At 40.2% G+C, this 25,359-nt stretch overlaps 1 protein-coding gene across 14 annotated transcripts in view; it reads right to left on the minus strand.

The window, feature by feature from the left end:
* Nucleotides 1–5,682: 5,682 nt before the first annotated feature.
* LOC128021129 (phosphatidylinositol-binding clathrin assembly protein) overlaps nt 5,683–25,359 on the minus strand; it is a 40,553-nt gene continuing 20,876 nt past the window's right edge. The window contains exons 11-25 of one of the 14 annotated variants that reach the window (XM_052608090.1): nt 25,037–25,160; nt 24,780–24,910; nt 20,411–20,508; nt 18,792–18,941; nt 16,282–16,365; nt 15,936–16,016; nt 14,766–14,873; nt 13,748–13,876; nt 13,520–13,550; nt 13,327–13,426; nt 12,353–12,388; nt 11,237–11,296; nt 8,666–8,770; nt 7,779–7,882; nt 5,683–7,075 (exon numbers count right to left, since the gene is read on the minus strand). In XM_052608090.1, the coding sequence (XP_052464050.1) occupies nt 7,790–7,882; nt 8,666–8,770; nt 11,237–11,296; nt 12,353–12,388; nt 13,327–13,426; nt 13,520–13,550; nt 13,748–13,876; nt 14,766–14,873; nt 15,936–16,016; nt 16,282–16,365; nt 18,792–18,941; nt 20,411–20,508; nt 24,780–24,910; nt 25,037–25,160 (1,330 nt within the window). In that variant the 3' untranslated portion in view covers nt 5,683–7,075; nt 7,779–7,789. The remainder of the gene's footprint in view (nt 7,076–7,778; nt 7,883–8,665; nt 8,771–11,236; nt 11,297–12,352; nt 12,389–13,326; nt 13,427–13,519; nt 13,551–13,747; nt 13,877–14,765; nt 14,874–15,935; nt 16,017–16,281; nt 16,366–18,791; nt 18,942–20,410; nt 20,509–24,779; nt 24,911–25,036; nt 25,161–25,359) is intronic. The other 13 variants (XM_052608092.1, XM_052608091.1, XM_052608096.1 and 10 more) reach the window with 13 other exon arrangements.

Genomic DNA, 25,359 nt, shown 5'->3' on the forward strand with positions numbered 1-25,359 from the left:
CCATATATATAATTTCATTAAATGTTCTCTCGGTGACAGCACAAAACATCATGTGTATCCTTTAATAAGCCACCTATTACGTATATGTATAAAAAATAAAAATCATCAATAGCGTCGTCACTGCCTTCAGTGCTGAATTAAACGTGCTTTTATGTAAATGAAATTAAGTCGTATCGCTCAGAATAAACTTCTTAGACTAATTTGACATGATTCAAATTCAATAACTAGGGTCATCAATATTGGTAAGCCAGAAATCCTTGAACCAGGTGTATATTTTACGATGTATTAGGAAAGCTGAGTGCATTCTGAAAGATGCTACTCATCCTTTAAATGATTAGTTTGTCTTTATTGCCTTCTAGAAGACGTTATTTAATGCCCAGGGCAGAGAGAAACATCTATAAGAATTAAATTATACCTGTAGTAGGCTAATTGGATATCTGAATTAAAACACCAAGGTGGAACGATCTGATTTGTCTTTTTTGGCTTCTGTGTGGTTTTATTTTTTAGTATGTCTAGTGTCAATGGTGTGGTCAAATATAATTTTCATTTATTATTATACTTATTATTATCATTATTATTATTATTATAATTATTAAAGTACGCCTCTGAAGGAAATATAATATGCTTAACTTGAGGTAACGAATGTTGAAAATTTAGCTCTTCAAAAAATGTATAATTTACCTTAAACTTTACCACTATTCGGCTGTCTTGAATGCAAATCAGTTTCTTAGATTTTTTTCTTATCCGTTTTATAAACGCTTCTCTGTATCGTTCTGTGTCGCCCCCTGCTGATCGAGCTCACAGCAGCAGTTAGTTTCCTTTTTTACTTACATCTTTTTGTGCATGCAAAGATTATACAATGCAGCTAATTGTCCATATCAGGTCCCCATATGTAATGAGAAGATCACAGTGTAGGAATCCACCATACAGAAGTTAGAAGAGGAGATCTTGGATCTTGTTTCCTTCAGCCCATGTAATGTGTTTCTTGCACAATCTGCTAGCCTCGGGTCCCATGACACCCAAAATATGGACAGGAACATAATGAAAATAAGCCTTGAGGAAACATCAGGTAATCCAAACATCCCTAATAATAGCAGTGTTCAGTCTAAAAATATAAAAAGACTTAACTGAACACATGGTGCTTTATAATTATTTTGCATAGAACTTTTATAACCAATAGATGGCATCATAACAGTAGACATACTGTAACAGACTAAAATACCAGGAGAAATCCCTACAATGAAAATTAAATTATATCTATTATTTAATCTAGTTGGGAAGTAATAATTTTGCATCATTACCAAAATATAATATATGCTCACAGTCAATCTTATTTGTATGCCTAATGTCAAAAATGAAAACATTTCTCATGTCAGGAATTACGTGACTCACATAATAATACCACACAAAACTATGATTCACATAGATTCTCCTTAAAATGACTGGATTTTGTCTGCAAAATTTTGCAGAGCACCTGTAAATGTAATAGTACTTTTATTTACCTTGCTATTTAAAAAATAGAGAATATGCTAAATGATAAAACGTTTCAAGACAAACTGAATAGTTTTATTTAATTACCATTCTGCTCTTTGCCAAACAATAAGATTTTCATAATGATAATAGGTACAAAACTTTAAGCTAATCATAAAACTCTCTCTCTACATACACACACACACACACACCATGGCCCAGTATTAGCAGTTGGAGGGATGACTGTGAATGCTGCCACTGGCTCTGTTCAGCCCTCACTGAAGTAGAGGAAGTCATGTCATTATATCCACAATATATTAAAGGACAGCTGTGTTTTCATTACCGCTTGAAACTTCCATGTCCTCAGCGGTTTAAATTTAATGGCCTCTGAGTGCAGGCCTATATAGAGCTGACAGCTACACATACTACAATGATATTGGCCATCAAATACTTGTCATTAATCACCCATAATGCTTATTATTTTCCAGAGCTGGTTGATATCCCCTCCTGCCATTAGCAGAAGCTGAAGGGGCTCAACAGAGAAGCGATGCGACCATCTCTTGCAGCACAACTTCCACCACACCTGACTTTAGCAAGATGTTTAGCAGTCAGACCGATTTCCCATTCACAAATTGTACTACATTTAAAGACAATGCTTGCTCCACCTAGACACATTAAGGGTGAAGATGGCATCAATAAACAGTCATAAATTTTTGATTACCAATGAATGCATGACTTATGACTCGCTACCTCATAAGGGCCCTTCTGTGTTTTTATGTTCGAGATATTATCAGGCAACATACCCAGAAAGGATCTCTGCCAAAGGCGGCAAATCTTAAAAAAAGCTCTCAGTGGCACATAAGCTGTCACAGTGTCTGGGTTGTTGTTCCCCGGGGTTCCACTAGATGTCCTCCTTCTCACGGTGTCTGTCCCAGATCACTTCCTGTTCCCTTATATGGTCACCTTCCTCCTTGTTACGTAATTGATTGTTCACCCCACCTGTCTCCTGTTTCCCCATTATCCTTCTGTGTATAAATACCCGGTCTGTCTTAGTCTATGTTACGGAGTCCTTGTTTAATGTCAGTAGATTATTCATGTCCGTCATTCTTGCCTTGTCTTCGTGTATGTGGATTAATGTTTTGGTTTTGACCCCTGCCTGGACTGTTTACCCCTCTGGATTATCCCTTGAATAAATCACACTTACCAGCACTTGGTTCTCTCGCCGTCTTTCAAGCGTCTCGTTACGTGACAGAAGGACTCCGTCACACAGAGAACCAGCGGTATGTCTGCTCATGCCTCATCCCCAGCCACAGAGCGGGACAGAGGCGGTTTTGAAGGAACTCGCCTGGTGGTTTTCCGCGGAACCAGGGGAGGTCGTCGAGGAGGAGGTGGGCGAGAGGAAGCACGGCGCAAGATGGCCACCGACCCAACGCCGCTGTGGTGCGTAACCACCAACCCCGCACCACGAGGCCAGATGGAAACCAGCCTCACCCCACAGGGCAAGAGGGCTGCCAGCTCAGCACCGACACCCAAGACGGCCGCTGTCTCATTCTTGGATTATTTCGCTACGCTATCAAGAATACTAGAGGTTCCCAAGACGGTTCACGTCATGGCTGCTGAGCCAGCGCTTCAGCACAAGATGGCCGTTAACCCAGCGCCACAGTACAAGATGGCCACTGAGCCAGCGCCACAGCACAAGATGGCCACCAGCCCAGCGCCACAGCACAAGATGGCCGCCAGCCCAGCGCCACAGCACAAGATGGCCGCCAGCCCAGCGCCACAGCACAAGATGGCCGCCAGCCCAGCGCCACAGCACAAGATGGTCGCCAGCCCAGAGCCACAGCTCAAGATGGATGACTCAACGCCTGAGTCTCCAGACAAGGTGCCGCCGACTCGCCATCGTGGAGGACGGAGGAGGAGGAGACAGGCGTCGACCGTCCCTCAAGGTCTGGAGAATGTTCCCGAGCGGACCGTTTCCGTTCTCGAGGCGGTGCCCGATGCTGTTCTGGAGGTCGAAGTGGGGGCCGAGGCGGTGCCCAATGCTGTCCCAGAGGCTGAGGCGAGGCCCGATGCTGTTCCAGAGGTCGAAGCGAAACCCGACGCTGTTCTGGAGGTCGGGGCGGAGCCCAAAGCTGTTCCCGAGGCCGAGGCTGTTCCCGAGGCCGAGGCTGTTCCCGATGCTGTTTCCGAGGCGGTGCCCGATGCGGTTCCTGAGGCGGTGCCCGATGCGGTTCCCGAGGCGGTGCCCGATGCGGTTCCCGAGGCGGTGCCCGATGCGGTTCCCGAGGCGGTGCCCGATGCGGTCCCCGAGGCGGTGCCCGATGCTGTTCCCGAGGCCGAGGCTGTTCCCGAGGCTGTCCCCGAGGCGGTGCCCGATGCGGTCCCCGAGGCGGTGCCCGATGCGGTCCCCGAGGCCGAGGCTGTTCCCGAGGAGGTGCTCGAAGCTGTTCGAGAGGCCAAGGCGGTGCCCGATGCTGTTCCCGAGGCGGTGCCCGATGCTGTTCCCGAGGCGGTGCCCGATGCTGTTCCCGAGGCGGTGCCCGATGCTGTTCCGGAGGCCGAGGCGGTGCCCGATGCTGTTCCGGAGGCCGAGGCGGTGACCGATGCTGTTCCGGAGGCCGAGGCAGTGACCGATGCTGTTCCGGAGGCCGAGGCAGTGACCGATGCTGTTCCGGAGGCCGAGGCAGTGACCAATGTGGTTCCGAAGGCCGAGGCAGTGCCCGATGTCGAGGCAGTGCCCGAGGTGGTTCCAGAGACTTTGGCAGTGACCACGAGGACGTGGTGGTCGTCCGCTCCGCCCTGGGGGACTCTGGCGGTGACCACGAGGACGTGGTGGTCGTCCGCTCCGCCCTGGGGGACTTTGGCTTTGACCACGAGGCTGTGGTGGTCTTCCGCTCCGCCCTGGAGGGCTCTGACTTTGACCACTAGGCTGTGGTGGTCTTCCGCTCCACCCTGGAGGGTTTTGACTTTGTCCACAAGGCCGTGGTGGTCTTCCGCTCTGCCCTGGAGGGCTCTGGCCTTGACCACACGGCTGTGGTGGTCATCTGCTCCGCCCTGGTGGACGCCTCAACATGTCCTTCATGGACTTCTGTTTTGTGTTTTTTGAGTTCTGTTTCTGTCTGTTCCCTTTAGTTTAGTCTGGCCCTCCATCCCTCCCCCTGTACCTCCTCCGGTCCTCCTCCCTCCTGGTCTCCCTGTTTTATGTTTACATTTCTGGTGTTTGTTCCCCATGTGTTCCTTTTCCGGCCCTCCGTCCCTCCCCCTGAGCCTCCACCTGTCCGCCTCCCTCCTGGTCTCTGTGTTGTGTTTTGTCTGGGAGCCGCTCCGTAGAGGGGGGGTACTGTCACAGTGTCTGGGTTGTTGTTCCCCGGGGTTCCACTAGATGTCCTCCTTCTCACGGTGTCTGTCCCAGATCACTTCCTGTTCCCTTATATGGTCACCTTCCTCCTTGTTACGTAATTGATTGTTCACCCCACCTGTCTCCTGTTTCCCCATTATCCTTCTGTGTATAAATACCCGGTCTGTCTTAGTCTATGTTACGGAGTCCTTGTTTAATGTCAGTAGATTATTCATGTCCGTCATTCTTGCCTTGTCTTCGTGTCTTGTTGTATGTGGATTGATGTTTTGGTTTTGACCCCTGCCTGGACTGTTTACCCCTCTGGATTATCCCTTGAATAAATCACACTTACCAGCACTTGGTTCTCTTGCCGTCTTTCAAGCGTCTCGTTACGTGACATAAGCAATGTGAGGTCTGTGGAAACCGTGTCTGTGATTTTCCCACTGCCATTTCCAGGCATCATGGGCTAGAATATAGATGACACAAGCAGGGATGAGGAACAGTCGCTGCCCTTGTTAGTGAAGCCAAACTGGAACCTGCTTTTATGTGTGTGAACCCGCTTTTTGTGTTTGTGTGAAGAGGCCGATGCATCTGGGCTCGCTGGAGCAGAAGCTGCTGTGAATGATGGGTAAAGCATATGCCCTGATGAATGACCCCATTGATATGGCCAGGAGATGACCTTTGACCTGCTGCAAACCGAAAGGTGGCCGGTTACAACAGAGATCATCAATAGAAAGTTTGAACCGTCAGTTTCACAGTCTGGAGAATCTGATGCATCTGTAAACAACACCTGTGAAACTCAGCAGTTGTTGGATAAAAATTGAAATACAGAAAGAAAAAAAAATTGATGAATCAATAAACAAACAAACACTCAGTTCTGTGGGATCTGCACTTTATTTGAAAATCACCCAAATTCTGCTTCATATTTATTTATTTATTGTCATTTAAACAAAATAGAATCTGCAGGGATGATGGAGTAAATATGATAAATCAATGGATAGGATCACGCTCATATTCGGGCCACCCTATGTGTACCTCCATATTGGACAGGGCTGGTTTTATATACACGGAGCACTGATCAACAGCCGCCCCCCCCCCCCCCCTTTTCATCACTCTACTGGACCTACAGCTAGACCCTACCAAACCCATCCTGACACCGACAGCATCCTGCGTTTCTTGCTCACATTCGCAGCCACAAACACACCCACAACTGTTCTCCTTCAGGATGGCCCGAAAATGAAGGCGACTCTGCACATTCAGGTTGAAAAGGCATCCATATAACGGTCAAATGTAAAATTATGACATGCCAAACAGAAAGCAATACAGATCTTCCCCAAATGCAATGTCGCTGAATCACAAATGTAGTGCTTTGCTAAATGCTCCCTCACAAAAACCCACCCACCTCCCGGGGGACAGAACTGACTGTGTCATAATGATTCATATATTTTATCCTCTGTCTGTTACGAATGGAAGGCGGTGAGTGTTTGAGCTACAAAGAAATTGCACTAGACATAGAACTGTTTCTGAGAATACTTAGTGCTGTACCAGTCAGTTTATAAGTGTCCATTCCCCCCCCCCATTTATATGTTTTTTTTTTTCATAATTCAGTCAGTCAAAATCTGAAATAAACAACCAGTCATACCCATATGAATGCATAATTCAAAACACCTCCCATAAGAAAGAGTAAAAGAAAAAAAAAAGAATTTCTTTCATGTACTCAGTGGGTAAATCATAAATAAATACAGACAATACACAAGGAATGTCAACTGCAAACGTCATAAAAAATAGAAATAAAGTAGAAATCATGGTAGAAACCAATGTTAGAATTTCTAATGGGTGATCATTAAATCAGGTAATGCTTGATTGGTGATCGGATAAAGACAGAAGTCCACCCAAATCCCTCCATGGGAAAAAAGTGAAGCCGTGTTTGAGTGAAAACCCACCACATTCCAGCACTCGCGCTCTCTCAACACCCATTCGTTTCATTACAGATGCAGATTGGTACAATAAATGTTACAGCGACAAATTACAAAGTGAGCGCAGTGTCCTCCATCTCTGGGTAAAAGAGTCTTACCCATCCCGTCCCCACCCGTCATATCCCATAAAGCCCCTCCCACCCCTCCCTCTGATTCCTGTACAGGTTTGTACTGGGGCAGAACTCTCCGTGAGGAGTCGAATAGTCAACTGGAGAGAGATTAAAGGTCTGAGATTTGCCATATAATTCCTCCTTGGGAAGCATCCACCCTCCTTCACCTACATGAACTGCATCTGGAATCAAAAAAATGCATATTTACTGATACCATATAAGTGACATTTTAGAACTTTTTTGTATATTTGACTCATTGTGATGAATGGACACATTATGGCATTTTATAACAAGTCCAGGATAGTCAGTTTGAATGTGTTTTTTCTTTTTTTGGGGGGTATGATTGACTGACCACTAAAATTTAAATGTCACTAAATGAATTGAATATGCAAATGAACCAGTAAAGGAGCCAATAAATAGTGATATGAGTTTATGAAGCTGCAACTCAGGATAACTTGCTATAAAAATTAAAATGATTAAAACGTAAAGGGTTCATGTAACAAAAAGTTTAATTTGTACCAAAACCATTAACACTTAGAAAAAAAACATGCACTGTACAAGTACAGCCAGATTTTTCTAAATCGCACATTCTCTGTACACTCAACAAACACTGTCCTGGGTCATTGCTTCACAGTCGGAAAAGAAAAAGACTACCGGAGGCCATAACAATAACAGACACCTGCATTGAGTGCTCGTTTATCAGCATAAAAATGGTGCTTCTGAAGCTGAATTTACAAATCACATCATTGATATACATAGAAAACATTACCATTGCAGCACATGTAAAAGGGGTAAGAGTTGACAATAGAGACACACAAACACTGTTAAAAAGCAAGAAGCACCTGTTGATCAATCAGTCACACACACAGCAGACACATGCTGTACCTAAAGACGGTCTAAAGGAAATCCTTCATAGACATCTGTGCAAAAGGGTCCTGTCCCGGAGCTCGGAGAAGACTTGAACTGGAAGGACTAGAGGCTGTAGAGAGCTAGTTCAGAAAGAACGAGAGATTGAAGGGGTCCGAGGACAGCCAGGAAACACACACACACACACACACACACACACACACACACACAGGAGGAAAATTCAGAGCCAGACAGGCTAGAGAATAACAGAGCGTTTCAGAAAAAGAGGGGTATTTTCTTAGCCACCAAATTCCTTCTCGTTCTGCAAGGCTGCAGGGATTTATTGCCCTAACACTACTGCAGAAATGAAACAGGGGTTGCGGGGGACACGATATGTATTTCGAGCTGAGAATCTGGTGCAACGTGTGGAATACATATCCTTCCCCAGAGATGTGTGAAGACATCAATGCTAGCGTTCATATTCAGAACAGCACCGTGATGGCATATGAGAGTGAACGAACTAGAGTGCATTCTGAATAGAGCCCCCGGCATTCTAGAGTTGCTTCTAGAATACAGTCAGGGTTGAGCAGATGGCTCTATTACAAGAATGATGATGGGGCTGGATTAATGCAAAAACATTTATAAAAGCAGAAACCCATGGATGCTACTGTGCTCTGAAATGGACCAATTTGATTGGATTAGGGTGTGGTCACATTAGCTAAATCTTATGGACCAAAAAGAAAATGTCAGAACTCACACAGAAACCACTTTCAAAACTAGCAACTGTCTGTTGGCCAATCCAACTATTATTTTCATGCGGTCAATGCAAAACTCAACAATGGTAAATGTGACCAGACCTTAAAACTTGTAAATTTAATTGTTTGAGGGTTAACTGATTTGTAACCTCACTGTGTGTGAGATCATACCTGTGCCCCTGAGACCGGGCCGAAGGGATTGGCTGGCCGCATCACAGGCTGAGTGTACATCATGGTGGGCTGGGTCATCATGGTCATGGAGCCCATTTGAGGGGTCTGGAAAGGAATAAATTCAAAGTTAAAGGAATAAAGAAACCAAGTGAGCAATGTGTAATGCCTGTCACAGCTGTTGGGACACAGCGTTTCTACCTGGAACTTTAAATACCAATAGCTTACAAAGTTTCTCTGTTGACATCATATTTTGTTTGGCAGTACTGAAACTCAGCAAAGAGGAATGTGAACCAGTCTGAACCCACTGTTCTCATCTGATCTGACTAGACTTATTGTTTAATTCCACCTGAGCAGACAGGAAAAGCTACACAAACTTCCTCTTGAGTTTTTGGAGTCTTCAGGGTTTTTGGCGCAACTCCCATTTTACTACATTAGTTCTAACTCTCAAAAGAAAAAAAGCTGAGTTACACACAAAAATTGGACTGGACGATCCAGCATGGATAAGTCATAGCAGTTATGTAAGTGCAGATGCTGTTACTGAAAAGCATCATTTACAGAGTGCCATCCTCTCTTCAAGCCATTAACCACCGCCTGCTCAGACTTTACTTTATGGCTTACTCAACCTTACTCCTCGGTTCTACGGAGCACATTGTATTTCTCTAAAAGATGGCTAAAGAAATATGACTCAAATGTGATTATAGAAAGTAGCATCATGCCCACGTTCAACCTCAGATCTAATTAAATAAAAAAATTAAATATGAAATTTATAAAAAATCTAAAATTATAGTTTTTAATTCCAATGTTTTTTATTATCAATAATAACACTTATAGTTAAAACACAATTAGGTGTTATAAAATATGTCCTCCATGTTTAATAAACTAAACAAACAAATACATTTAAAATAACACATTGCATGACATCATAATAATTCTAATTTAATTAAAAATAAATATTAAATGTATCGTGAATAAATTATAAGGTACTACATTAGGATGTACAACATGGGTCCTCTTTCATGTGTTATAAATAAATATAATTATAATCCATATAATAATAAACCTAAAATATATAATTATTAGGGCTGACCTATGTGGATCATCTGCCATTTCATACAGTCGACTGATGATTAATATGAGGCAAGGCAACAACTTGCTGCGTGATGGAGCTTAGAGAATATCCCTAAAATTCAACATGTGGGGCAAAATGCCCTGTTAGAAATTGTGTCTCATATTTATATAGTTAAGAAATATCACACAAGCTGTAGGCTAAGTGTAATATCACACGAGTGCAAATGTGATACTCATCTTATACAACAGTTCATTGAGAAGTTAATATGGTGTTATTTTAGACACAATGTTGTCTGCTAAATTTTGCAAACTAAACTATGAAGACAAATCAGAACTGTTCATTCCCGAGCAACACACAGCAGCATTTCATTTTTTAAAACATGTTTTGATCGAATTTGGTGAACCATTTGGCGCCTTGAACCATTGGCCATAGTCGTTTGGATTTGAAGTGGCGCTGCACAGAGACTTGAAGCGGGACATCACCATCACACCGATCGGTGTATGACATTAAAGTACCGCGAAAGCAATTCAAAAGCACAAGGAGTCATCTGCTCTCTAAAGCTCTTGTGGTACTTTGATGTCACACACACACCGATCGGTCTGATTGTGATGTCCCATTTCAAGCCTAATGATTCAATGAACCATTCACAAAGAACCATTTACTCAGCCATTTGAATGAATCAAACGAATGAATAAATGACTCAATGACTTACTCATGAAGACACTACCACCACCTACTGGCAGGTTAAGTTTATTATTTAGAAAATAATTTAATTAAAGAAATAATGTAATATTTTCATTGTAATAATAATCAAATTAAGAAAACAAATAATTAAAGTTATAGTACAACCAACCGAAAATTATCATTTTCTCACGTGGTCCAAAAGAGTATATGTAATCAATTTGATCAAAATATTTCTTGCTGAACCTACTTTTTGTAATGTTTGTTTGATGCTTTGCACAACAATGCCTTTAAATTATCTTTTCAGAGTAATTTCTCCAAATCTAATTAATTAGATTAAACAACACATCATGTATTTAATTAGATTACAGCTTATAATCGCTTACCAGCCCTAATAATTATTATTAATAAAATAAGGAGCTACATCACACCTTATGTACTCCCTCATGTTTAATAAATAAACAAACACACACTAGACTATCCAGTCTTACACCCCCCCCCCCCCCCCCCCCCCCAAAAAAAAAAAGTTTTTCAAGACCATGCAATACACATGCCCTGATGCCCAGATTTTTTAAGCGCTCATAGATGAGAGAGCAGTGTAGCCATCCCTGTTAACGTGAACAATAAAATACACAAGGAAAAAAATAAACAAATCTCTAAGCGTCGGACTCTAGAGAGCCTTTTACTGTGTTCCACACTCTCACACTGCTCTGGTGGGGACTGACAGCATCACTGCAGCCTCTGAATATACAGGAGTTGAAAAGCTAATACTTCTGACACTGAAAGAGTGAGGGATGCACAAATCCACAGATTGCACTCACCACTGAGTATCCCATCATTCCTGTGGGCGTTGTGGCAGGGAAGGCCATGACAGAAGGTGCCTAGGAGGACATGCTCGGCGTTAGTACAGAAATACCACAGGTAAAACATCAACTTTTTTTAGCATTAAAATAACAATTCTTCTGTAAGAAATTTCCACTCGAGCAGCTATGAGATCACAACTGCTCCAGAAACACCATCTCAGTTTCCACGTTTACACACAGTGCTCCGCGAACAAGGGCAACTTTGTGCAAGTGGACTAACGGAACACTTTTTAAAAATTAATTCACAAAAGATACTTTTCTCTTTTTCTCTTCATGGACAGCCACTCACATCTGGGAAATATTAGAAATGCCTTTTCACACTCTAACCAGGAAGGAGATAAAAAGAGGAAGAGAGCAAGAAACTGTGTGTGGGTGTGTGTGTGTGTGTGTGTGTCCTCTTTGAAGGCAGAGTGATTAGTTGCAGGTGCAGGGCTCTGGTGGAAGAGAGAAGCTCTTTGTGAAGGAGCTGTGAGATTCTCAGTAAGGCCTTCAGTAGCCACAGACACACTTTCATTTCCACTTGTGCACCACTGAAATGTTTGACAGACTCTGAACGGCCAGAGTAAGCAAACAGCTCAGATGTGGAACAGTACGTACAGATGCATTTGACAAGAACAAACAACACTGCAAGAGTAAATATGACTAAATCATGCTGATGTACTGATCAATCCAGCTCCGCATATCCTGTTTAAGAAAGTAATAACTCTTCGGTGGAAGCATTTCCATCAGAATGTTTCCCAAGGCACGTATCTTTTTGATTATCTACTTTATTGGACTTTGCACATTGTCCGGTGAACCCTCTGCTGGAAACACTAGCCCATTGATTCACGCCAAAATGACTACAGTTGTTTGCTGAAGGCAATAAACAAATGAAACCGATGAGAGGAAAGGTTAGAGGAGGAACGGAGCTGTCAGCCATGCCGAGATAACATCTGGTTAGATCAGCTCATGGGTTTCAGTGCCATTTTGGTCGCTCAAACACACACACGTCATAAATTGTGACCAACGCAAAGGCAGTGGGGTTAAGAATCTCATGCGATTCAGCGAACTGTTCAACTCAGTGTTTTGACTTACGTATTGTGGGAAAAAAATGCCATCCTGTTTATCCCATTGGACGAGAATGGTAACACAACGCAACAAACACAATTAGAGGACAAACAACACAATAACATCTCACATTCTAAACACAGACACAAACATTGTAAACACAGTCAAGACAGAAATGCTATTGTGCTGCCTACCTAGGGAACATTTTAAGGACTGCAGGCAGCAAAAACAGGTCCCACTTTACATTAAGTGGCCTTAAAGGGTTAGTTAACTCAAAAATGAAAATTAGCCCATAAATTAATCACCCTCATGTCATCATAGGTGTATATGACTTTCTTCTTTCAGATGTATCCAGTCTGAGTTATATTAAAAATTGTCTTTGATCTTCCAACTGTTTAATGGCAAAGGTTTTGCAGTGCATCAGTCCAAAAGAAGTGAAATAAAAAGCACCCATTCATAATAAAAAAAAAAGTCCCTCATACGGCTAAGGGAAGTGACCAAAGTCCACCTGTAGTGTATCGAACCTCTCGGAGCCATTTAAAACTTTTTATTATGAATTGGTGCTTTTTATTTCATTTCTTTTGGACTGATGCACTGCAACACACACTGAGTGCCATTAAACAGCCTGGAAGAACAAAGACGATTTTTAATATAACTCAGACTGGATTCATTTGAAAGAAGAAAGTACCTACAAAACAACTGTAAGCATTTTGCTACCCATTTGTGTCTGTACACATCATCCAAGCATCGGAATGCAAATTTTAATCACATGAAATTGAGTTTTTACTATTGTAAATCCTTTCAATACAGTCACTTCTAACGCCATCTTAGAAGGTAGCTGCCCATCTAGACAGCAGACAGTGAGGCAGCTCATTAGGGTTTGGAACAGAGCCCATGAGTGGAGGAACTCCAGCTATTTTCTTTCTATTAGTTTATGACAGTTGTTTCAGCACAAGCCTTGTTTTATTCGAGTCAGAGAAAGCACATATTGTTGTCCTCACCATGGTGGCAGGATTCCATGTTGTGGTCGGAGCCATCTTTGGTTGCCAGTTGTTTCCTCCAGTCAACTTCTTTTCACCGGGATGACTCCAGTGAATGTCACTAAGGAGAAACAGAAGAGACAATTATGATCAAATCGCTGAGATTTGAAGAGATCTCTGAATCAGAACTGAGATGAGCTGCGAACGTTCATACTTCTTTGTTGTTCCGTTTCCAATACCAAGATCTGGAAGAATAAAAAATAAAACTGGTGAGGAATGTCATTGTGAAATGCTAAATTCACTTAAAACCCTAAATCAATAAATAAAAATTACCTGAATACAGAGTAAGGCAGCAAAATTTGGGAATTTTTTTCTTTTTACAACTTTTACAGCCCTAATAAAGAGGGTCATTTTTATTATATAACGAAACCCGGACACTTACTGCCCACAAGGTTGGCAAGGGAGGAATCCAAGTCATCGGAAACCAGTTTGCCTTGCTGTTGGGCGCTGGGCATCAGGCCCTGGTTGGAAGAGGCCACTGTGGGTTTCAGGATGCCACCTAAAATATCATCTTAAACAAACAGAGGATAGGGAATGGGAGAGGAATGAAAGACACAGACAACATACACAAACAGAAGAAGCGCAGTTAGGTTAGGTGAAGCGAGAGGCAGCCGCCCTCGAAACAAACATTGCAGGACCGAAAGTGAAAGAATCTTGTCAAGAAAAATCTTGTCAAGTCAACTCACCCAAGACATGCAGTGCCATTTAGTGCCATGCAAAGCCAGCGGCCCAAATAGATCAAACCACACAGTGAGAGGAGAGAAAGAGGACAAAATGAGGAACATCTCAAAACAAGACCAAGTTCATTATGGTCTGGGATCACATTTAAAGATGCTTACAAATTCAAGTCAAACTTGTGTAATACACTATTATTTCAATTTTTATTTTATTTTCCTTTGATATAACATGCAAATAAGACCAAGACTGTGTAGTAGGATGGTGAATTTTCAAATAAGAGTTTATTTCATAATTTTCTTGTTTTCAAACTGGAACCAAACCTGGGTCATCCATGGCTCAATGTTTTAGAGCCTCAACCCTTAAGCCACATCTCCAACATAAAACTCTCCGATTTTAAACCAATCTTGGTTTTAAATCAAAACTAAGACCAAACTAATTTTTGTTTTATGAGAAGCCTGATTTGTGTTCAAAAACCAAACAAAAGAGATCGAGTAAACAAATTATGATCACTTTTGTTATGAAAACAAACCTCTAGAATGAAAAGGGGCCGTATAATAGTTTTCACATGCTAGTTCCACTCTGTCAGCTTAAGTATGGTCCAACGAACGACTCATAAAGGCCCCCAAAAAACATTGACCTTCAGCAGTGGGATGGATGTGAAGCATCACGTGTGGAGAAAAGCAGTGAGTGAGTTACAGCTACTGGGTTAACTTGTAGCTTACCAGTCGAGTCTGTGCTGCTGGTGGCCAACTTATTGCCGAACACGGAGTCAAAGTCGACATTAAGGCCTGTTGAACTGGGAGGCTGGGTGGCGGGAGGAGCAGAGAACCCTGTGTAGAAGGAAATAGGGTCAGACTTAAAAACCCACAGACAGGTTCACCTACACATGTTTGAGGGCTGGAAGAATGACAAGGAACAGCAATTTCAAAACAGTAGTTAATGTTTTCTTCAAATTCACGTGATGCATAATGGCCATTAATAATTTAAATGGATCGATTTTGTTGTAGTCTATAGACTTCCAAAACTGTCAGCTGTTTGAATGGGTTAGCCAACGGCAACAGACTCATGCTTCCCAAAACATATTTGCATTTACAAAACCACATTTCATTCCTTTTCATCAATATACCAGTAGTTTGAAGTAAAAAATTAATAAATAAATAAAGGGAGTTATATTTATATAATTCTTATATTCTTATTTCAATTAAACTAGTTACATGTTATGCAGACTGATTAATCAAATTAAATATTGCATATTAATATTTCACTGAAGGTGTGTTATTAACTAAAACGAACAAATAACTTTTGTTAATTGAAAAAGCTTAAATAAAATGTAAATATTAGATGAAAACTATAGAAATACTAGAAATGAACCTTGGCAACTAAAAAAAATTGGTTAAAAAAGCTGAAGTTCTAGAAATCATTAAAAGTTCAACAGTAAAAAAACTTAAAAAAAAAAGACAAAGACATGTAAAATTAGAATGAAGAGAAAATTAATACATACTATAAGAGTATATAAATATGAAAGAAAACACAAGACATTGTAAAAAGACAAAAACACAAGCACACATACATACATATACACACACACATATATATATATATATACATACACACACATCTATCTATCTATCTATCTATCTATCTATCTATCTATCTATATATATATAAAACATTGTGCTAAAAGTAAATAAAATTGACAACACGCTTTAAAATAAATAAATAACCATGAAACCTGACAATAAAGGTTGCAAACTTGAACTGCAAGCCAAACTGACTGAAAACATAAACCTGTTTCTACCAGCTCAACAAAAGCGCATCTGCAAAAGGAAAGAAAAGACCATGCACAGCTGAAGGATACAGAAAGGAAGACAAGCCGGAGAGACGGCACCTACCTCCGAATAGTCCAGCTACAGCGGAGGGCTCAGCGTGGAAGAGAGGAGTGCTAGGGTAAGCAGCTGGAGAGCAGAACGAGTCTGACAGACCCAGAACAAAAGCACAGGAGAAGCAGAAATGGGAAAATTAGTGAAGAGATACAAAATTAATAAAATATAATAAAGCAGGGGGATATAAAGCATGAAAATTCTATATTCAAATCAAAAGGGTTGAATTAAAACAAAGTAAAAGAATAAAAGGTACTAAGAGCAATTTGGGGTAGAAAAGCACTCAGGGGAAAACACGGGGTAACGGGATTATGTTTCCTGAGCTCAGAAAACATACATCACACTGGGACGTCTGTACCTGACAGGAAGCAGCCCATCCGAGCAGAGGGCTCGACGGGTGATGCAACGGAACAGCTTGAATCAATAAAGGGATTGGAATTATCTGGAGAACCAAGAAATTAAACTGATATTTTGGAAAAACATTAAAACTTAACACTCTAAGAATGGGAAAAATGTAAAAGGGTAAAAGAAATTTAAAAAAAGGCAGCAAAGCACAACCAAGCAAGTTTTTGAGTAAAGTGGTCCAGAAACAATTGTACAGACCTTCAGAAAACCCCCAAAAAGACATTAATTTAAAGTTCAGTGTAGACAAAAAGGACCACCAAACTCAAATAGGGTACAAGTATTTTAAGCAGTTAATTTGTACTTGATGATAGCCATTCTCACTCTTGATCACACTCATGTATTCATTTTAGACCTGCATTACTCGATCATAAAAGCCAACTAACCATAATACAGCTGTACAAACACAAACACCCTTCACAGCAGCAACAAACCATCTGTCTGTCACGCTCTCAAATATGTTATTGTTCGCTCTGAGAACATAATAAATAAAGTCCCTAGTGTAGAACAAACTCACAGAAGCTAGACTTCCTTTATTGCTTCAACACAATCATAGAAAGGCACGCGCACACTCACAGTTTAATATTTGCATTACTGGTATTGTAATGTTACTAGATATTATTATATAGTAACACTGTATATAAACAAATACAACAATTACAAACACTTTCAAATGCAGAGATGTATAGTAACGAAGTAGAACTACTTCACTACTGTACTTAAGTACTAAAAGGCGGTATCTGTACTTTACTGGAGTATTATTTTTTTCTCCTACTTCCACTTTTACTTCGGTACATATTTTCGCTGAGTTTAATACTTTTACTCCGATATTTTTTTTATGTGCTGCATCGTTACTCGTTACAATTATAATAATGTTACGAATCATTCCATTACAAACCACTGCCAGAACTGTAGATGGCAGGTTTGATGAAGCTGGCACATCATTGAGCGAAACAAGCGATTAAGAAGACTGCGCGTGCTGACTGAACTGCTGTGAAGAGAGAGATGAACACCGAGCCGAGCCAGATAATGACTCGTTCACGAGTCAAGAACCGGTTGCATCGGTTCTCGGATGACCATTAACGTTAGTTCTTTCTGACAGTTCGATTCAATAAACCAGTTGAAGAAAACAGTTCACCGATTCTTTTGCGCTCGATGCAATGGCGTCATTGGCGTTGACTGCACCTGGGCTCATAACATTAATACAGAATTAGTTCAGAATCAATCACCAAAATAATCAGTTCAGTTCAGACGCTCTGTGTTTCGGTTTGCTTCACGCTAAATCACACATGCGCAGTATCATCAGCTCCTCGGTTCACGAATCGGACGCGTCTGACAGAAACGGTTCTTGACTCGTGAACGAGTCATTATCTGGCTCGGCTCGGTGTTCATCTTCAGTTCTCTTCACAGCAGTTCAGTCAGTGTACTGCTTGAGTCAATGAATTACTCCAGGATATTGGTTTGTTTTAACTCAGAGGGAGTGTCAGACACATTAAAAAAGTTAACATCTTAAGTAATTTGTGGATTAATGCGTATTGGAGACGCGAACTGTTTAAAACGATTCAATTCGATTTGGTGGACTGTTTCAAAAAGATCCGGTTACATTGAATGATTCGTTCGCGAACCAGATATCACAAACTGCTTTGTTTTTAACTGTCTTACAACAGACACGGAAGAGAAGACAATGCTGAATAAAGTCGTAGTTTTTGCTATTTTTGGACCAAAATGTCTTTTCGATGCTTCAAAAAATTCTAAATGACCCTCTGATGCCTTAGGGGTTTGAAACAACATGAGGGTAAGTTATTAATGACATCATTTTGCAAATTGGGCTAACTAACCCTAGTAACCGTTTTTTGTTTACAAGAAGTTACAGTCAAAGGAATTGTGATGGTCCTTTAGGTTAATCATTTGAAATAGTAAAAACAATATGTTAAAACTTTTGACTACTTTCTTTAATAGCTACATAACACAATACTTCTACTTTTACTTTCAGTACTTGAGTAGTACATTTTAAAATAGACTACTTGCAATACTTAAGTACAAAAAATGTTGAATACTTTAGTACTTCTACTTAAGTGTGGTGCTTAAAGAGCACTTCAACTTCTACTCAAGTCACTTTTTTGATAGAGCACTTGTACTTTTACTCAAGTATGGGTCTCTAGTACTTTATACATCTCTGTTCAAATGTGATATAATTAGCATGTAAAGTTTTATTCATTTAACTATTTTTTAAACATAGACATTTTTCTGTCTATACTGCGCATTCTTCATTTCGACTCGACTCGACTCGTATCAGAAACTTTAAGGGTCTTTAAGGTCAGGCTGGTTCTGCCCAGCGGGTCTTTGTGCACTTGATGCGGTGGACCATTCAAGACAAAAATGAGAGTGGAGGGAAAACAGATCGGCACACAGCAGGCAAAAGAAAATAAACAATGCACTACATGAGAGAAAAGAACAGCCGTTTACCACAGAACATTTCATGACTGGGTGTCCTAAAGGAAAAACTAACAGCATCTGAAGACACAACAGGCAGATGGACAGGATCAACAATTTTTGTAAGGAAAGGATTTAAGTTTGGAATGGAGTCGTCAACAGCCTCTGTAGACGTGAAAGGATCTACACGGCCAAAGACAAGACAGAAACACAAAATAACAGGAAAAAAGGTTAAAGAGAGAGAGAAAGCATGCAAACACAGACTAATAGACAAATGAGGTGGAGACTGTTTGGTCTAGACTTAGATGCTTTCAGATCTAACTAAACTACCAGACTGAATGAGTGAATAACTAGACAATAGTTAAGACTGAATGAGACATCCAACATGGGATGTAATGAATATTTAACATTAAATCAAAAGCTAAATGGATAAGAATGATTCTTTGAATCATGAGAATCAGTAGAACTTCAGTCTGATATGAAGCTTTAAAGCTGTACTAAAATCTAACATATATAAACAATATTTTATTAATATTTAATAAATACATTTTATTATCAGTATGAAAAAAGATTTATACACAATATAATAAATCGGCCCTATTAATAATTGCTTTAGTTGTACAAAAAAAAAAAAAAATTACTAGGTTCAAAAACCATTAACCTGATTTAAAGACATAAAGGTGTGACACGGGCGACATTATAAAATATTATTTAAATTAAATTTTAAAGTTGCAATTCAGATTTTATCTACTGAAATATTTAATTTAGAAAAAGAAAAAGAGGTTTCATTTGATGTCATGTTTTCTTAAAATATTTTTTCGCAAAATCCAACGTGAAGTTCAAAAACATCTCTGAACATCTCAGTATACCTCTCCTGGCTATCATTTTCACTATGAACATGTTAAAATAATTTTAAAGGATTAATTCTCACAAAAAATTAATTCTGTCATCATTTACTCACATGTGCTGTTCAAAGACTTGGAATATATTCTTACAGTATATACTTTTACAAAGCTTTTTTGGATCAGTTTGGAGTATGATGGTTTTAATTTACTTCCATTATATGCAGAAGTGTGGCACAATTTCACATTTTGTGTTCCACAGAAGAATGAAACTCATACAGGCTTGGAACAACATAAGGATGAACAGAATTATGTTAAGATGAGCTATTCCTTTAAGAGTCAGAGGACATGACATCAGAGCTGTTGGACAGTGTACAGCCTACAGAAATCTCCACAGAGCTCCAAGATAATACATCTGCGAAGGCTGCTGAGCGTTTTACACAATATAATCTAATAAACGCTGAAAGCTGCAGGCTTTTTATGGTTCTGCCCGACTAATATCAGAAACCAAAATTATATCAGTTCCGTCACGTTAAATATCATGTTACACACCCTATCAGCACTTCTGGATAAAAAAAAATGTGACTCTCAATTATCAGACTTTACAGATTAGATGTTATTCAGACAAATAAGACGTGTGCAACAAGAACATACTTTCTTTAGGCGACAGTATCTTGGATAAAAATCAACAGGGAACATTCATTGCTTCAGTTTTGATTACAGAGGAGAAGACAGTGTTGATTTAAGCTTGATTTCTTTGAGATGCATATTAATGCAGATTTGTGAGTTCCTGTAGTGTGGGCCGCTCACCTCCCCATGTGTTGGCTAAAGGCAGGCCAGTGGAGAGAGGCAGGGAGGGCTGGAACGTGGGCTGCAGGTCCAACAGATCGTTCGGCACCTTCGGAGTACTGGAGCCAGACATGCACCAAGACAAACACAGACACACACAGAAACTGCATTAATGTCTTCCATTAAACGGCAGTCTAAGGGCCAAGCATTTCACAGTTATATAGCAAAGACAAACTTGGCACGTTGATTCAAAGTGTTAAAAGTGGAGACTTAGAGAGTTGAGGGCAAATTTGCATGCAATCAATACCTTCTTCACAGCCAAATCACACACTTACAGTGTAAACAAGAAAACCAAAGCCTGACTTTAAACAGATTATTATTTTTTTTAATACACAAAGCTGCACAGTTTCAGGACGGCACAGATTACTCTGATTTAAACAAAACCCTAAACACAAGTATAATGCAATAATGATGCTCTCCTTAGTAAGCACCATTAAAATCATATGCCCCCATTTCTCCTTGGATGATGACGTCATCATTAAAAGCACATACACCTGTAACATACTGTAATCGCTGAGTATATCTAACCATACTTGTGTAGTCCTGCATAGAGCCTTAATAATACATTAAAAGCTGAAGATTGATGCAAAACGTTTTCACATGTGCACCCATGCACCAACTGGAAAAATAATCACTACCGGCCGTGCATCATCAGAACAAAAAGAATGTGGGATCAATCATCAAATACAGAGCAATTAGTTCTGCCCACACAATCGGACTGGCTGAAAAGCAGTCATTTGTAATCAGCATAAAACTGCATTTACAATATATGACAATGCGATGTTTCATTTTGATTTGTACTTAAAGATATTCAAATATTCATATTTTGAGTATATTTTAAATGCCATTTGTTTATGTTAGGACCATGCTGAATTTTCAGCATCATTACTCCAGTCATCAGTGTCAAATGATCCTTCACAATTCATTCTGATATGCTGATTTGGTGCTCAAGAAACATTTCCTATTATCTAGGGCTGCCCCCAAATAGTCGACTAAACGTTAGTCGATATGAAGAGGGCTTGGTCGAATACATTTTCATTAGGTGGTTAGTCGCAAAAAAAAAAAAAAAAAAAAATCACGTGAAAAAATTACGCAATCAGGGGCTTCGCAGTCAGCGTATGACATGACATCAAAGCAACGAGAGATCAACGAGATCTCGTGCCTCGCGGTATACCAAAGCACACTTGTGGGAGAGGTGTCTGGCTGATGCTAACAATTATGTCAGGAAAAAAGTCCAAAGTGTGGGATCATTTTGAAAAGTCGAAAGGACGACCCTAAAAAGGCTGTTTGCAAACTCTGCAGGCAAACATTTGCTTATCACTCGTCAACATCGAATATGTCTTATCATTTAAAACATGTAAGTAGTAACGTTAACCACCACATGGCCCCTCGTTTTAACAATAAGGATATAAACACATTTGCGCTGTTAAGTTAAATCATATTCATGGTTTTTGACATGCATTTGTCTCTAGGCTCATCCACAATATAGCAGCAATGATGTGGCGTCGTGCGCTTCGACTTCGCAGTCAACAATGATGCAGCAGAGATTAGTTTTGAGACCCCCTCTAAGTGAGAAAAGAAAGCGAGAAATCACAGAGAAAATTGTCGATTTCATTGCGCTTGATATGAGACCAATCAACGTTGTCCGTGGTGACGGGTTCAAAGAAATGTTTGAATTTCTCGAACCAGGCTACACCATTCCCAAACGCGACACAATAATGCATGGCTTAACAAGCAAGTTCAACACGACTAAAGAAATTCTTGTTAAGAAAATTCAAAGTTGTACAGCAGTCAGCTTTACAACAGACACATGGACCTCTATCAAGAGTGAGGGTTACATGACCATTACTGCACACTTCATGTCTGAAGATTGGCAACTACATTCTTTTGTGTTGGAAACAAAAGTGCTGGAGGAGAGCCACACAGCTACCAACATAAAAGAGCGACTCAGTGAAGTGATGGAAGAATTTAAAATACCTGCAGAAAAGAGGGTAGCAGTCGTACATGACAATGCCGCTAATATGGTGTTGTGCACAGAACTGATTTCTGAGGATCCATCCTGGGGTAATGCGAAGGGCGTCCGTTGTGCAGGGCACACGTTACAGTTATGCATAAACGCGGCTCTTAAAACTGACCCCATATGTCGATGCATCGCTGCTGCTAGACGCCTTGTGGGGCATTTCAAGAAAAGTACCAAGGCTACAACAGCTCTGACTCATAAACAGAAGCAGCAGAATGTTGCAGAACACAAACTTATCCAAGATGTCTCCACAAGATGGAACTCCACGTACTTCATGCTGGAGAGACTCTTGGAACAGAGATGGCCGGTTACAGCTGTGCTGTCAGACCCTGAAATTACCAAACGTTCTGAACGAGGTCTAGATCTCACAACAGCACATTGGCTGACAGCGGAGGACACGGTCGCAGTGCTAAAGCCTATGGTCACTCTCACTGAGCTGCTTTCTCAGGATTTAAACGCATCCCTATCTGCCACACTGCCCATGTTAATAAACATGAAGAGGCGCCATTTGGTGCTGCGCAACGAAGACAGTCCCACCACAAAAGCACTAAAGACAGAACTAGCAAAAGAAATTGACACGAGATGGCAACTGACGGAGAATATCGCGACCAGCATTTATATTCAAGCTGCTGTCTTAGACCCACGTTTTAAGAGCTTGTCATTCTTTGACCAACACGAACGAGAAGATGCGTACTCCACAGTGTCGGATCTGGCAGAAAGTTTATCTACAGAAGCTGCGCCAGAAAGTGATCATGACAGCATTAGCCCTGCAGAGGAGGGTGAGCCCGAACCGAAAAAGGAAAAGCAGGCCGAGATATCAATGCTGATGGCCATTGATGAGGAGGATCATGCAGAAGAGAAGGATGAAATAAAAATGTACGTGGCCGATAAAACAAAGGTTGATTCGGGACCATTGGCATGGTGGCAAAAAAATGAACATAGATATCCAAAGCTCGCTAAAGCAGCTAAACGACTCCACTGTATCCCTTCCACATCCACTCCATCAGAGCGCATATTTTCAAAGGCCGGCTTCATTGTGAACAAGTCGAGAAGCTCCCTTCTTCCCAACAATGTGGACAAGCTGGTGTTCCTCTCACATAATATGAAAAAATTAAAATCGAATTGAAAGCTTAGGTAAGAATGCTTAATTTCCTTTTTGTAGTGTTTCTGTTTGCTATCTGTTAGGCTATTAAAAAAAACGGGTATTTTTTTTTTATAACGGGTAGGCTATACAAATAAATAAATACATATTATTTTTATTTATTCGTTTTTATATAATGCATAAGTTGTTTTTTATTCTGTAAGAAAATTTAGTCTGATGTTTGCAATTTGTTGTTTCAGGTCAAGACTCATCCGTCGTCTTAATGGCAGTTTGCGGCTTTGCTCTGATATTTTTGATTTGTATTAGTGTTCTTTAAATTATTTGTTCCACATTTTTTTCTTAAATATAATTGTTCTAAATAATTTAATAAAATACTTAGGCTGTTGATTTGTTTGCCGCCTTCTTTTTTTATTCTAAGTTTTGGCGTTGTGCGATGTGCCATGTGCATTTATTAAATTGTTCGTTCTTGTTAATTTTCCTTTTGAACAATATAAAAAGTATATTAATTTTCCACTGTATTTTAATACAAAACAGAATTTTTGCTACAGTATTTTATTTATTTATTTATTTATTTTTCCCCTTCTTTTGTACTAGGCCTAAGTTACTAATAAGTTTATTTAATTTATTTTAAAGAACGAATTTTTGTTTATTTTATTCAAAACCGTTTTTTTTTTTTTTTTTTACGTAACTGTTACAGTTTGTATTTTTGATAATAAATTATTAAAATGCACAGGAAGTCTGATTGCTGTTTTTATGTTATAATTAGCCTATAACTTTCAGGCCACTGATTTTTGTGTCAGTAAGCACTGGATACTTTAAATGCTTTACTATTCCATTTTAAGCGCTTCATTTTCATTGTGAACGCGCTAATATCATGCTTTAGCATTTTCTGTCATATGGAAGTGTTAAACTTCAACTTGGACTATACCTTTCCTTGTATATACGCAAGTTTTTATATTAATATCATAAATGAACGATTATTCGACTAATCGCTAAAATGCAGGAGTGTTAGTCGACTAGGAATATCTTTAGTCGGGGGCAGCCCTACTATTATCATCAATGTGTTCACACACTGCCAACACATATTTATGTCCAAACACCATGTGAAAGTGATTTTTGCATAATAGGTGGCATTTAAAGTGTCTTTGATGTCAAAGTGTCAAAACAAACCCCCAAACTTTTGAACAATACATACATAAAACTATTACCTGTTAATGAAGCTGCTGGGTGTAGAGAACAGGTCAATGGCAGGGGTGGAACTGATGGTGCCTGTCGCCGTGGAAACGGGAGATGCAGCAGTCGTGGAGGGCTTCTTGGACAGTTCCATCAAGCGCTGCTCCTGATGGAAGAATCAGACCGTGTAACCTTCTTAATTACTTTGCTAATTGAGTATGCGCCAATGAAATGAGCTGTTTAACAAAACAAGAAAACTCCTTTCCACTCTTTCATAGATGGTGTTACATACCTTAAGAGCTTTTAATAGAGCCTGCTCTTCCTCCAGAGCTGCCTGCTTTTCCCTCTCATCAACTTTGGTGAAAGAGATTCCCGTGTTGGCCAGGGAGGACACGGCATTGGATAGTGTACTGGCTCTGTGTGGAAAGACAGCCAGATATGGAGTTAGAATTGTTGCATAATTCCAAATAAATAGATTATGATCCACCAGTGTTGAGCGTAACGCATTACAAGTAACCCGAGTTACTTAATCAGATTACTTTTTTTCCAAGTGACTAATAAAGTAATGCATTACTTTTTAATTTACAAGAAAATATCAGAGTTACTTTTTCAAAA

Source organism: Carassius gibelio, chromosome A10, assembly GCF_023724105.1.
Source record: "Carassius gibelio isolate Cgi1373 ecotype wild population from Czech Republic chromosome A10, carGib1.2-hapl.c, whole genome shotgun sequence".
Lineage (NCBI taxonomy): Eukaryota > Metazoa > Chordata > Actinopteri > Cypriniformes > Cyprinidae > Carassius > Carassius gibelio.